Here is a 14953-nt window from a genome sequence, read left to right as displayed (position 1 = left end):
ACTTAAGACAATATTTTCGAAATTTGCACAAAAATCAGTGTGCATAACAGTACAGTGACTGAAAGAAATCTTTGCTCCTACGTAAGATTTGTGAGCACTTGCTTAAGTCACACTCGTCGATATGTTTATGCATGTAAAGCACGTGGGAGCAGTTACCTGAGACAAAATTTGTTTAGTGTTGTGTAATTAATATAATCGGCGAATATAATCAATACGATCCAAAGTGATTTGTAAAACGGAAGTAATCCTACGGAATCAAATCAGATGACTGTAAATAATGCCATCAAGTAGAACAAATGATTTCATGGTGTAAATAACGCCAACCACTGTGCCACACTCGTGCTCACTTGTTTAGATGTTTTTCTGCCTTGACACAGTTACATGCCGATCCCTACAATTGAGCCACACGAAATTATTTATTGGTACTGTAAGCGAATACTAAAACAATAGGCCTACCGTCTGAAGATAAGCTGCTATGCTACTCGTAACCGGTAACGGAAAAAAATAAAAATTATACTATAACAAAAGCAGACTGGTTGCAGTCGTTGCAGAAAACCATTATCCATCATGTTTTTGTATGTCCATCCTTTTGACTGGAGGTCTTGTGACCACGGCCGTTCACTATTGTAAGAAAATGAATCATATTATTTACTGTGTAGCACCGAAACTGGTAGCTACACAACAAATAAGATCATAAGGACGGCTGTAGGCGTTTCATTTTCTTACAATTATTCATCACAGTGGCAGTGTTCGATATACGCAATGTATAAAAGTTTTACCTGGAAGAATGTAACCGTCCTCAAACATCAAGATTTAATTTACACACGGATCGGAGAAAGAGGTAGCTTGTGCCAGTTGCTAAGCAGTTAAGCAGTTTCAGAATCTCTTGGTGTACTGAGACTAGTAAGAACCTAAATCAGTATTACTAGAATTTGGGTAATTCCTTTCTGAACTCTTCTAAAACCAGTGCTCGTCAAACTGCCCCCGTGGGCCTTATGCAGCCCGAATCCAGCACTCCTACCTCCCGCGATTCTCAGTCGTAATTTTTCGCATCTTGAATCTAGCAACTTCCAGACAAATCCAGAACTGTGAACTAACGTTAAGAACTTCTAAAGAGTGCGGTTTTCCTGCTCAATAACAAACGAAAATTTTTATAGAAACAGTAATATTTTAAGGTATACTTACTTTAAATTGACGTCGGTGAACTCGGCGGCGAGCTAACTCAAGTTATCCGCGTACCACAGGGATGGAGGAGTAAAGAGCCGAGCAGGGGGAACGCTTTATTGTTTGTCTTCCAATGCTGACAAGTGATGGACTTGTATGTCTCGCACTAGCAGCTGCTATGGAACAAATTTCAAGCGGAAGTAAGGTGGATTCGTGAATGCGCATTATGGAGACGGTCATCCTCAAATGTGGTGCGTATTTATAGCGCGGAAAGTTAAATTAGGGCTTCTGTAATGCAACGCAACGAGTAGAAGAAAAATGACATTCAAACTATTTTCTAAATGTCTGTAATCGTGTCTCATATTGTATAATGGTTTAATAAATACTTTTAATGGTAGTAATCAAGCGATCTCCCGCTCACACAGGCAACACGACAATAGGACAGCATAGCGTCAGGCAATTACAACGTCACAACTTTGGGGTTTACGAGATTGGAAGCAATCTAAAACAAAGAAAAGCCGACACGAAGTGTTCCGAATGGCTTAGACTTTTAGATATCAGTAGGAGGGAGGACGGCGGTGAACTTGCCGCGCCCCTACTATAGCTAGTCTATTGGGAACTCATAAGATACTAACTTATACAGCAAAATTTTATATTTGTGGGGATCTACAGTGTCAACATGTTTTGAGAAAGAAAATATGGTCCAGATCGCTGAATTCTTTTTATTACCTGTGTGATTGGGCAGTTTCAGTCACTGGTGATTTTCAAGCACTTATCTTGAGCTTCCAGCTTCATTTTACGTTATAATATTTCACTGGTACATGCGGACAGGAATATATCTTACTTCTGTGGGTGTGTGGTACAAAAACAATAGAATAGTTTTATTTTTACATAACCACATACAATATTGTATTGTTTTTCTGCCACATACGCTCAGAAGTAAGGTGTATTTCTGTTCACGCGTACCAGCGGTATATTATAATGTAAAACAAATCTGAAAGTTTAAGATACGTACTTGAAAATGGCCAAAGATTGAACCTGGCCAATCGCATAGAGAATTAAAGAGAACAGAGTCTACCTGGACCATGTTTTAATTTATGTAGGCTACCAATTAACAGTACAAATGTGGCCCGAGGTGCCACCCTAGAATGTCAGTACTGGCTCTTGAGGAAACAAGATTGACTACCACAATTCTAAAATGTAGAAATCATTACAGAATTTTCCATCAAAAAAGGTGACTAACTGCGGTTATTACAGAAACCTTTATTCCTCCAGGTATTTGAGGAGGAACGGAGGAAAGAAAAATACTGGGATTGCTGAACATTTTCGAAAGTCCCGTTCCCCTTTGAATCGCGTATAAATAATATGTGATGTCCGCGGAGACGTTGCATTCCTCGCGGGATTTGAAATGAGGTAGAAGATCGAAAAAATACTGCGAGGGAAGATTAGGATGATAAGTTGTAATGATGGAGGTAATAGGAGAGTTGGTAAACATCGGTACTATTTTTGATTTCGAGAATAGTGAATAAACAATGCGCGCTAAATTATTCTCTTTCCTGCGGTTACTGTTACAAAAGAAGAGAATGCTTTTTTTTGTAGTTACTGTGTAAGAATTGCTCTGAAGGAAGGGGTGGTTTTGGGATGTGCTCTGAGGAGTGGTTTCCTTGTGACGGAGTGCGAGCGGTACAGGAAATCGTCCGAATAAATGCTAATATAAACCGCAAGCAGCCAGCGTGATTGCGTCTGCGGGGAGCGGGCTCCGTCCTAGATTCCGACGCGGGTTACTTTTTTATCAAACGGCATCTCGTCTTTTAAGTCGCGTCCGGTGATAAGAGCGTAAACACGGTCGGAGGCGGGCGCGTGGTGGGACGGAGCGCGTGGCGTGCCATGTGCGGGGCGGGGCCATCGCGCGCGCGGGGGCGGGCAGCGGGGGCGGGGGCGGCCGCCCGCCATGGCGGCGGCGCATGCGCAGAGCGCGGCGCGGCGGCGGCCCGCGGCCGGCAGCCCGCGCCGGCCGGCGGGCAGTGCCGAGCGGCATGCTGCAGCAGCAGTAGCGGCAGCAGTGGCCAGCCATGTACAGCCCCGACAAGATGATGAACGGCAAGCCGGCGGCGGCGGCCGGCGCGCTGCACCCGCCGCCCATCAGCGCGCCCAGCTCCTGCTTCCCCGGCGGCCGCTACTCGCCCACCTACCGCTCGCCGGACCCCATGCGCCGCTGCATGCCCAACCCCTCGGTAAGTCCCGCCGTGCGCTGTCGCGCCTCGCACCAGCACTCCGTGTCGGTACCCGCTGCCCATATAACCGTCAGTGTAACCCGATTTTCGTAATGTGCCCCGACGTTTAGGGGTGTCCTCGTGGGTCGTTTCAAGTCCAAAGCGACGCAAGCGGCCGCTTTGGGGCACCATACTGAGAAGGGCACCAGAGGCGCCCATGTGCCAAGTTTGTGTATTTGGATGCATCATAAAAAGGAAGTGACCGTATGGCATTGACAGCCGGCAGTCCCCACTTGGGAAAGTTCGGTCGCCAAACTGCAAATCTTTTCAGTTGACGCCACACCTGGCGACTTGGATGTCGCTGATGATGAGGACAACACAACATCCAATCCCCGAGCGGAGTAAATCTCCAACCTGGCCGGGAATCGAAGCCGGACCCGCTTAGGGCAGCCACAGGCGATGCATCAGAATTAGTAGCGAAAATTGACACTGGTGGAAGCGTGCGATAATATTAGCAAAATCTTTCCAATAAACACTGATCCGCAAACGGGCCGTTTATGAGATAATTGCGATTGTTTGTGGTTACGATCTGCCACCGACTTTAGTATCAAATACTGTCCTGGTAAAATTTAATTAAAATTGACACGTAAATCTTTGCGAGTAACCTCCATGAAATGGGGTTCAAGTTTCACCGAAGGATACCTTTACAAGAAATAAAATTCTACTTCCTCACTCTACATGTACACTGGTACCTCTTGACGGAGGTCTTCAACATTTCGTCATCACATTGGTCACGCAGTGAGTTGTGACTTCTTTGAAACACCCCTACATCATTAAGTAAATCTAGACAGTCCTGTAGAATTCGCTGCTCCAGGTGAACAGTATCAATGAGAGATCTCAGTGCATCCTGTTAAGACTGTTATCGGCTTGTAAATACTTTATATACTGCATGACACACAAATGTTGACTTTATTTGTATTTTATTGCAATCGGTTTCGGTCATAAATGCTATTCATGGTCGTCGAAAAATTAATCTGCAGCCAACATTATATATCGAAACTAAATGTATCGTTCATTTTGAACATTACAGTATATCTGTATGAAGAGCAACTAAATGAAGAGAACCAACACGAGAGATCGTATCTTGTGTTGGTTATCTTAATTTAGTTGCTCTTCATACAGATATACTCTAATGTTCGAAATGAACGATATTTTTAGTTTTGATATGAAATGTTGGCTGCAGATTAATTTTTCGACGACCGTGAACATGGTTTATGACCGAAACCGGTCAGAATAATATACAAATAAAGTCAGCATTTGTGTGTCATGCGTTTTATAAAGATCTGTACGCCTCAGTACAGAGACGACCCCAAACAGAAGAATCCAGATGATTGGGGTCAGGTGATCTTGGAGATCAAGCTACAGGCTGTGCTCGAGCTATCCATTTTGGACCATATCGGCGCTTTAGATGCCGTCTTACACCATCAGTACGCTGATGCCCCGTTGTGCGTGTTCCAATATCAGTAGCATACTAGCATGATCCATGGGTGAAATATGAGCTTAATTAGACCGGGTTTAATAGAGAAGTTTACATTTGAAATACCTTTATACCTAGTGGGACCACAGATGATACTAAAGGCTCGTAACCACATGTTCGCAACGATCTCGTAAACACATAGATTGCACACCCGTATTTACTGAAACTTTTTTGCTTCTGTGCTCTTATTTTTTATGAGGAATTAACCTTTCCTATTAATTGCGTTTCATCATGTATATACAACTTAGAGTTTATAAAAGAATAAATAATATAATAGTGTGGCTCACAGCTTGGTGCAGATATTCTTGCTTGGTGCCATTTCAGTGACAGGCGTGCCACTGCAAATTGTGCTATCACCAATAGGCTTAACCGAACCCACATCCAGGTCGCGAAAAGCTACGGTTATTATGGCATGAGCAAATTGACGTATGAGGGTAGAGGGGTTGCGCCAAAGTATAAGTCGCTTGTGTGGAAAAATGTTCTACAGCCGGGGCGAGTGTCAGGTTTCCTTTCGCATAAGCCTTAGACTAATACCACATTAGACGATGTTCTCCGATGAAGTTTGTCGAGCCAGAAATCGAACAATCTGATCCGGTCGGAAGGTGCCACACTGCGCTGAAACTACCACTTCACCAACTTTCCAACCGCGACTGTCGCTGTAGCTTATTTATTTTCGCGGCAATTGTCGTTGGCATCCCTGACAGGCTGAGGTGTTTCTACAGTGCAGCAGGCACGAGGTTCACTTTACACTCTGTGTGGCTCTGTCCGAGTAGTAAACGTCTCATGGATCATTTGGACACTGATCTAATAATAAATGTGGCGGAGAAATAATCTCTGTCTCTAAACTACCAAATCTCCGCATCATAATGATCGTGTGTTAAGGATGGAGGTACGGAAGAATTTTTTCTTATTTACCAACACCACCACACAACTTTGTTCCTTTCTTTTGTAATGTAGTTGTGATATTTGATAACGGTAACTCGAAAGACGTTTACACACATACGATAATAACAAAAAAAATTCTCAGGATAGTCCCTAAGATTCTTGTGTAACAACACACAGGCCGTACTTCACTTAGACGATTCATAGTAAGTGAATGAATCCTCCACCATTATCGTAGGCAGTTACGTCTTCTGCAACGACAAACAACTACAGTATGTATTAAAGTCTTTGCATAAAACACTCAGGGGTGATTATCACGCTTGGGGAAGAACTTCTGCTAGAGACAAAGTGTCGGCTGATGCTTCTCGCAGACACTAGGCGTTCTTTTGTATTCGTTATGCCCGTGACAAGCGCCAGGGCGCAAACAATCTGTGGCATGCGTATGCCTTGTGTGTAGCCTACAATCTATTCATTTCCTTCGAATGAAGGGGAACATCCCCAGCAAAATTAAATTTCGTGATCCTTTTCTAAAACTTTGTTCTCCTCTACAAGACACTCATTCTTAACGTTTTCTTGTTGAGAATCAATCAGTTTTCTGGACTAAGTAGTTTGCAGCACACCTGCTTAGTAGACCTTGCTAGTTCAATGAAATCTCGTCGGAGGGCCAGCGAATACCAAAGGGCTCTTACAATCGGCAGGAAGCGTCATCGAACGTCTTGTATATAACAAAACTTGCTGGCCGTGACATGAGCTATCACCATAGTTTTTTGATGCCAATACTTTCAAACACAACGAATAATGCTCCTACGGCTAAATATTTAAGATTGCAATGTGAGTTGACCTCTCGTACGCTGTTTTTAAGACAACTGCTAGAGCCACAGATTTTTGCCACAAGTCGAAAACCCACTTTTAATTTTCCCGCGACTTCATCCGCCACGATTATAATCGCCTTAGGTGCAGCAGTCATCGACGACTATGGAAGTCGCGAACACTATCTAACGGAGAAAATCACCTAGAGTAGTAGTAATCGTACGCTGGATGCCAAATGTCTCTACTTTTGGGCACTACTAACAATTAGAAACACAACGCATATTCACTTCAACACTCGTCTCGTTCATCAAAGTTCTGAAGTGGATTTCTAAACACGTCAATAGTGGTAAACAAGAAAGATGGAGGTCGTGAGCGGCCTTGAAGTAAAGAGACGCCTCAACGGACGCCCGAACTGTACGTTTCGAAAACACTCAGCCGCGTCGCTTTGACTTTTGTATTTCTACCACCATACCGCTGGTTCCCAAAACCACGTAATTACATGATGCCGGTGGTGCAAAGATACCTGTCTGACTTCATGGCTACAGTCCTCGAGAAACCGGTTTACCTGAAGCACGTGCGTGCATGGCCCTTTCCTACAGAAAATCGTATTTCTAATGTGCGTGTATTTAATGAAACTGACGAAAAACGGCGAGAAAACTCTCGTGCTTTCATAGTCTAACTACTGATTATGCATGTTAAATGATGGTTAATAATGTTTAAATAATTTGTTGTTTGTTGACCTACACTGAAATGTCGCATTTTATAAATTAATAACTCGTAGTTGCTACTTGTGATGAACATAACAGTAAATTCGAACATTTGAAGTTAGGCTTTACCATGACTGTTACTGATATCTAATGAAACAACAAGTTTACTTTTACCAATCGTTGTTTGCCCGACTGTGTGACTGTACCAGTAAACTTGTTGTATCGTTAGAAGAAAACAGTATTTTTGCTTGCAGTTGTACCAGTGTGCCAACTTTGTTCATAATACATAACAGCGAAATATTTACCTAATGATATTTTCGTATATCTTGACTTTCGGGTCCTTGTCTCACCAAGCTTTGTAAGTGACTAATACCTAAGTCCTGATTTTCTGCAAGCTGGCCTTGGCTACACTATTAACCATCATCTACGTCATCTTTCTTTAATGACTCCGTGATACCTGCAGCTATCAATTTTTATTCTGTTTTCGCACTAATGTACATTTTCGGCCTTTGGACATTTTCAAGTACATTGAAAGCCCGTTTATACGCAGTAGATGGCACCATAGGTCATTCGGATAGGCGAAAATCCAGACAATACGGAAAATCATAAGAAACTAGAATGATATGGGTTAAAAGCTGTAGGCAGACGCATCGTATTTTTTTCATTGTGCATTATTTACACGTAAATGTTGATCAGATACTGGGAAAAAGTGAGTTTTATACGCTGAGTAATAAGCAAGTTACATTTGAACCAATTACGATGTTGTTTTATGTGCAGGCACAATTACGTCGAGCTTCATCAGTAATAGTTCGGACGAAATTTTTCTGCCGCCAGAGTTTGTTTTCTATATAGCTATCTAAACCAAAGGTTACCACTGTATATTCAGCCGAAGCTGCTTCCGACTGGCTTTCGAAATAAGACAATATGTTGTCCAGCTGCGTTTTTGCTTCTGTATGTGTCACAATGTCTTCAAATTGTGCGCCAATAACGTCCTATAATCCAGTACCATAACCGTCATCGTATGCAGACAAGCAAACGGCCATAATGGCGTTATCAGAAATCGCACGTTAGTCAACGTTACTGTCGCTTCGCAGCCGGTTGTTTACGTTATTACCTCCTATGTCTGAACATCATGGAATTTTTGAATATACTTGAACACCAAATTAAGCGGCGATGTTTTTAACAATCTCCCGTTATCCATCCTATGCAACGCATCTAACTATTGTCCAGAGACACTACAATCCTTTTTATCTTTCTTGTAATTTTACGCTCGCAACTAAAGGGGGATTACAGTACTCTACAATGCAGTGCCAACTTGTTAACTGACGCTTATCAAAATGTCTGTGAGCTAGTTGTCTGAATTTAAATTTAATTTTTCTGTTCGTACACTGTTGTCGCTTTTACGTCCGGAGTGTCTAATATTGCACAGTTACTTTATCATAAAAAAACTAATTCGTGATGTACCGGAAATGCGGATTAATGATGAATAGATAAACGAGGTTTCACTGGGTTCATGTTTTTTTTTTTTTTTTGAGCATAAGTACTTGCGATAGTAAATATTTGCCAGTCGTAGATATTTTAAGATCAAGGAGGGGAGGTAACAAATGCATCCAGGTTATTCAAAACAAGTATACAATTGAATGAAAATAAAACATTGTCGGTTTTGGCTCAAATGGCTCTGCGCACTATGGGACTTAACTTCTAAGGTCGTCAGACCCCTAGAACTTAGAACTACTTAAACCCAACTAACCTAAGGACATCACACACATCCATGCCCGAGGCAGTATTCGAACCTGCGACCGTAGCGGTCGCGCGGGTCTAGACTGTAGCGCCTAGAACCGCTCGGTCACCCGGGCTGGCTTGTCGGTTCTCTTGCCGCTTCAAACCTGGGAAAAACCTCAAGCTTCAATATCACCGCCATCGTCGTCTGCCCACTGCTGATGCAGAGATCAGGAATGAAATCGATTTTGAGTGACATACGAGTCCTGTTCGAAAAATAATCAAACTCCTTGTAAATATGTCTTGATTCGACTTATACGTCTTTAGTCCTTGTTTCCTTCAAATTACATCCCATAATTAAATATATGTAAACATGACGTTTGAGAATACCGCAACGGCCTTTAAACACTGAAGGGAAACAGAATCCGTCTGGGACCCTTTATATGTTACTGGTCATCGACAGATCTAATTGTAGCAAATGTCCCCACTGTTAGTAATGTCGTTTATTAAGAACTGTTAGAATTGTCGAAGTGGCGTTGGGTCGTGACTACCGAGCTTTTTCTTTTAGTTTGCAGATCCTTCGCCAAACCTCTGTGACAACTACAATTTTTCTCATGTCGTAGCAGTAAATCCATCATACTTCTCCAACAGTGGTTCTTTCTTTGAATGTATCTCAATCAGTGTCTTCGGGGAGATCTTTACACATATTCGCTCAGCGTTCCTTAAGCCTTTCGTTCATAAAACTTTTAATAAACTTTAGAGATGTTGAATTTTTTCATTACAATCTTGTGACGCGAAAAAATTGCGAATCTCTCCTCTTCTGTACGTTTTCTGAAGGCTACAAAACGCCTGGAAATTATTGGATCCTTAATATTGTGAGCCCCCAATCAGGTCGATGTCAGTGCCGTTTCTGGTCGAGTTTCACCTACAGCTGATATCAACCACTTTGAAACTAAAGGACCAATACAGAACACTGCATAGTTCATGCACAATTATCAAGCGTTTCAGTAAATACGTTCCGTATATTTTATCCAGAATTTCTCCTGACACCATTACCCCCATAAATCCGACTTTGCATGGAGCCCCGCGAACACTGCTCCACTTCCACCTGATGACCAATACCTCGAAAAGTGAAGGAAACGTGAACAACGTGAAACAATATGGCTACTCCGATGACCGTTGTTGATATACTGCTGCCAACGGCACGTTGGTTGGACCTGCGTCGACGCGTGAAAAGAGGTTCAACTATTTTTTGAGCAGATCTATTACACTATGTTATACAGGAACATCAATGCTTTGAATCTGTTACGACTTATTCCATTCATTTTATCAACAACTAAGTTAATTGTTTTGTAAATGATTTTCACGTGACACAGACGGACTTATATCCATCCAATTTTATATAACAACAAAGCAACTCCAGTTACTTGAAATAATTCACGAAAATACTCAGTTGGTGTTGTGAAGCTACACCTAACGATGCTACTGGCATGTATCATATAATTAATATTTACCTGGATGTAGTGTATGTATTTTTCATGGTAATATGTTGGGCTGTACTACACTCCTATGTGGTTGTAAAACACAACTTCATATAACCTGGAGATTACATGTGTTGTAACCAATCGTGAGTAGTTAATTACGTTATTTGAGAAAAGTGAACATGTTTTCGTCGTTCCAGAAATTACATTAATTCCTAACTTCGACAGCTGCTTACACGCTTTGCTGTCACGATTTTATAGAGATTTCAAATGGCGGGGCTCTCCTGTCGTGTATAAATTCATGGCAGACCCTGCTCCAATTGTTGCTTATCGTAGGACCGTCCGTTTGTTCACATATGGCATACCACCTTTCTCGTCTATTCAAGTGACGTGTAGAAATCGATAATTAAAAATATAATGTTTGAATCGAATATATGATATCTCAAGAAGAGCCATTTTAAATACGTCATAATTTGATTCACTCACATTCTCAACAATTCAAATTACGCTCACGAACGTGGATTCGCTGGTCCCTCCACTTCTAGCATAAGCTACTTGTGTGTCTGCATGAAATACTCATCAGCCACATTTTTCCCCACCATTACATTGTGATTCCAGATACATAACATTTCAGTTGTTTAATAAGTAGTCGTGAATACTGTATTATGATCAGGATAGAGTAAAACAAAAATATAAACATACGTATTTGTCTAATAAATAAGAGCTTATCTAGTGATAAACCTGTTCAAGTCAGAAATTCAGCACATTCCAAACCATGTGAATAACGAACTTGTCCTCCTCCCGAACAGGCCAGGAAGGCCCAACGGTACCGACCTACCGCCCTGTCATCCTCAGCCCATAGGCATCACCGGATGCGGATATGGAGGGGCATGTGGTCAACACACCGCTGCCCCGGCCCTATGTCAGTTTTCGAGAACGGAGCTGCTACTTCTCAGTCAAGTAGCTAATAGCTAACTTATCTCATCTAAAACGCTAATAACAGTAATACGGACCAGAAAGAATTAAATAGGTTGATAGACTCCCGGAGAAACAGCAGTACCGGCTGATTCCTGTTTCACTCTCTGGCTGGGATATCGCTGGATGGCGGAAGAGGAGTGTTGTTAACACACCAAACCCCAGACTCTTAATGTCGGTTTTGAAAGTGCAACCACTGTTTCGGCTTGCAGTTGCTTCTCAGCTGACCTACATCCCAGACTTCACACAAATGAGAGGCAGCTAGACTGGAGCATCGTTCTCAGTTCGGCTGCCGTACACGCTGGAAACACAGCTACGGAAACGGTCTGTTCATTTTTACCTTCATGCTAAAGCAACGGATGCATTTCCTGTGTTTAAATGAATATTATTAAGAATTATATGGCTTACTCAAAAGACGTTTTCGTACATGTTCTCAAAATATCCTCAAGTGTACCGGAAAGAAACTAACCGTTGTAGACGATCCATCGGATTTAGTAGCATGGGATACAGCTATGTGCAGTCTTGTTCCGAAAGGTAGCTCTTTTCATAACAGTGGAAATTCTTCTTTTGAAGAAACTTCATACGTGATGCTGTTCCTTGTTTTTGTAATGCAGCAGGTTTGGTTTATCCCTTACCTTACATTAAACCGTTGTGTAGATGCTTTGTGGGAAATATGGCTCAGCAATGGCGTGTAGATTCTTGTTTGATCACTGTAGTTACTTACAGGCTTTATCATGTTTTGATGAGTGGATATAACATTACCATTGAATTTATTAATGAAACTGATTGGATTATAATAAGTCACTCACATGGATTACATCTGTCTGTAAGGGTGCTCCAAATTCATGTCCAAAAAATTTGGACAGATTAATAATTAGAACTTTCTGAAACATAATCATGCATAGTGCAACTTCCCAAACATCTATTGTACCTCCTAACACTCGATTTGCAGATAGTATAAGCAATGCTTACGGATACGGTTGTCCACTAATTATTGTTGCCAGTCGTTCAATTCTAACAAACAGATGCATCTAAAAGTTCGAACTACTATTCTTAAATGAGTACCACAGATGTATTCTGTTACACTAGTGTCGTTAGTGTAATTTTAAGTTTATATACGCCCCTTGCACTTCTGCATTCCAAAAAGTTGCCAATGATTCGTATGAAACACTGACGCGTCTTTTTCTTTTTTTTTTAAAAAAAAAAAAGTTAGGAAACGTGGGGGAAGTCAGTCTCCATAGACTACCTTTCGGCGACTCGTATGTAAGTGTGAAAACGTACACCAATGACTGATAAGTAGTGACGTGACAGATAATGCACCTCTGGAAGCAGTCCCACGACAAAAGATTGATTTTTGCTTTTCTCGCGTTGTATACACATGTCGAATATAAACAGGGAAATTGGGGCGCTAATCAATACTGTATTATCAACGCCTTGTGCTCAGTGTTGAGGCTACAGCTGAATCTACTGAAGCACAATTTCTATTGATGAAAATACTGCTGCAATTGCCATATTGTTGTTGTTGTCTTGTTTTCTGCCAGGCAAACATCTGAGGTTAAAATTTAATACTCTAAGTTGCTTCTAAAAGTAACATTGAAGTAAATGTGATCTAATCTCTGGTCACACTTGTTCCAGGAAGGTCAAGCGATTCAAGCGTACGTTATTAATTAGTTTTGTTGGTTATTTAACAATAAAATATGGCTGTCAGATGAATTTGCTGCAAGCAGCTGCAACAATGTAAGAAAATGGTATGAAGTATAGTCCATTTTTATTTAGAAGCGCAAGTTCAATAACAACGCATTTAGTCATCCATCTTGAATCACTTTGTCAGTTATTCCTGTCGGTACTGAAGAAAATCTTGCAGTGTCTATTGTAAATACAAATTAATCCCGATTTATCTATATTGTACCCTGGATACAAACCCTATCAGCACAGTAACGTAGTTTACACACGCTTGTGATGATACGAGGGCACACTGGAAAGTAATGCCTCCGAATATTTTATGTGAAAACCCTTAAAACTTTTTAAATAAAACTAACGTTACTAACATTTTACATCATTATTCTTCAAGTCTTCATATTTGAAGTCCTCTGCCGCTAGAGGGACCGAATTGTAGCGTGTAACATGGAAGAGTGTAACGTAACTACGTCTGTGTTTGAGAAACAGCGTGCTGTAATCGAATTTCGAATTCAAAGAGTTCGTGCACACATGGAGCATCCGGTCTTTCAGCACGATAATGCCAAATCACATACAAGCACTGCGACATCTCATGCAGTCCCGACTTGACCCCACCAGATATTCATGTGTTTTCTAATCTTAAATAACACCTTCGAGGACTTCACTTTGATAGTAATGAAGTGGTCCAAGCAGAGGTGAGTTTGTGATTCTACCAAAAAAAGTCAAATAAGGTACAGCGACGGTATCAAAAAACGGTATCACGTTAGGAGAAATGTGTTCGTCGCCAGGTTGACTAAGTTGAAAAATAAATATGTGGACTTTAAAAATAAAGACGTAGAATGTTTATAACGTTCGTTTTCTTTAAAAAGCCTTAAGAGTTTTGACATAAAAAATTCAGGGCCATTACTTTTCAATACTCCTTCGTACATACTATGAGCTATGCCGCCCCATTCCTTTAGTTGCATCATTGCGTTTGACTGATCACTGTGCAGTAGACTATGTTGCAAACGATTATGGCGTAATTCTGCAGAAACATACAAGAACTAGTTCTTCGTCCATGATTTAAATTGGTTTAAATAAGCACTACAGATACTGATGCAAAATAGAATCTTTCCGCTTATTCTGACTTTCGTAGACTTATATAGAAACAATGTAAAAAAAAAAATGTACGTCCCTCGAAGAAATGTGATTTTAATTAAATTAAGTACAGAGATGTTCTTTTCTGTGTAAGACATTCGTAATCTCTTCCACAATATTTAAATATGTTACGATTACAATTTCGAATGATGATTGCTCGTATATCGTGGTTGTAGCTGATGTAGATAAACGCTGAAGTTTGATTTACGACATACTCGCTTTGTGGTAACTAAAAGGCACAGTACACCGTCGCGGCATGCAATACTGTACATATATAGCTCTTCAAATAGGCGTAAAGGTGACAGCTGTGGAACATTCACGTTATTCCAGTATCCTATGAACAGTTACATTTTTCTACTGCGGCTAAAATTGCCATTGCTTGTCTATTAGAATACAACGGAGAAAATAAGATAAAAAATTTATCGGAGGCTTTGTGAGAAAAGCGAAATTTCACTAGATTCTGTAATTTTCAAGGTATTAACTGCATTGTGAAGGAAACATATAAAAATTCGAACGAATTTAAAATTTGCAGCTTTATGATTAGAAACAATTTTGACTTCTATGGATAACTGCGAATTTCTTAATATTTCCTCAAGTATCCATGTCCTAAAACTAATGAGGAAACTAAAATAATTTATTTTATCTGCGAAC

General features: G+C 41.0%; 1 protein-coding gene across 1 annotated transcript in view; it reads left to right on the top strand.

The window, feature by feature from the left end:
* Positions 1-3236: 3236 nt before the first annotated feature.
* The window catches only part of LOC124613568 (inhibitory POU protein-like), a 470716-nt gene continuing 458999 nt past the window's right edge, over positions 3237-14953 (top strand). Inside the window, exon 1 of the mRNA XM_047142283.1 lies at positions 3237-3398. Coding sequence (XP_046998239.1) covers positions 3237-3398 — 162 coding nt within the window. The remainder of the gene's footprint in view (positions 3399-14953) is intronic.

The sequence above is a fragment of the Schistocerca americana genome, chromosome 4 (assembly GCF_021461395.2).
Source record: "Schistocerca americana isolate TAMUIC-IGC-003095 chromosome 4, iqSchAmer2.1, whole genome shotgun sequence".
In the NCBI taxonomy this organism is placed as follows: domain Eukaryota; kingdom Metazoa; phylum Arthropoda; class Insecta; order Orthoptera; family Acrididae; genus Schistocerca; species Schistocerca americana.
The sequence above is the reverse complement of the archived record's forward strand: the minus strand, read 5'-3'. Positions and strand labels throughout refer to the sequence as shown.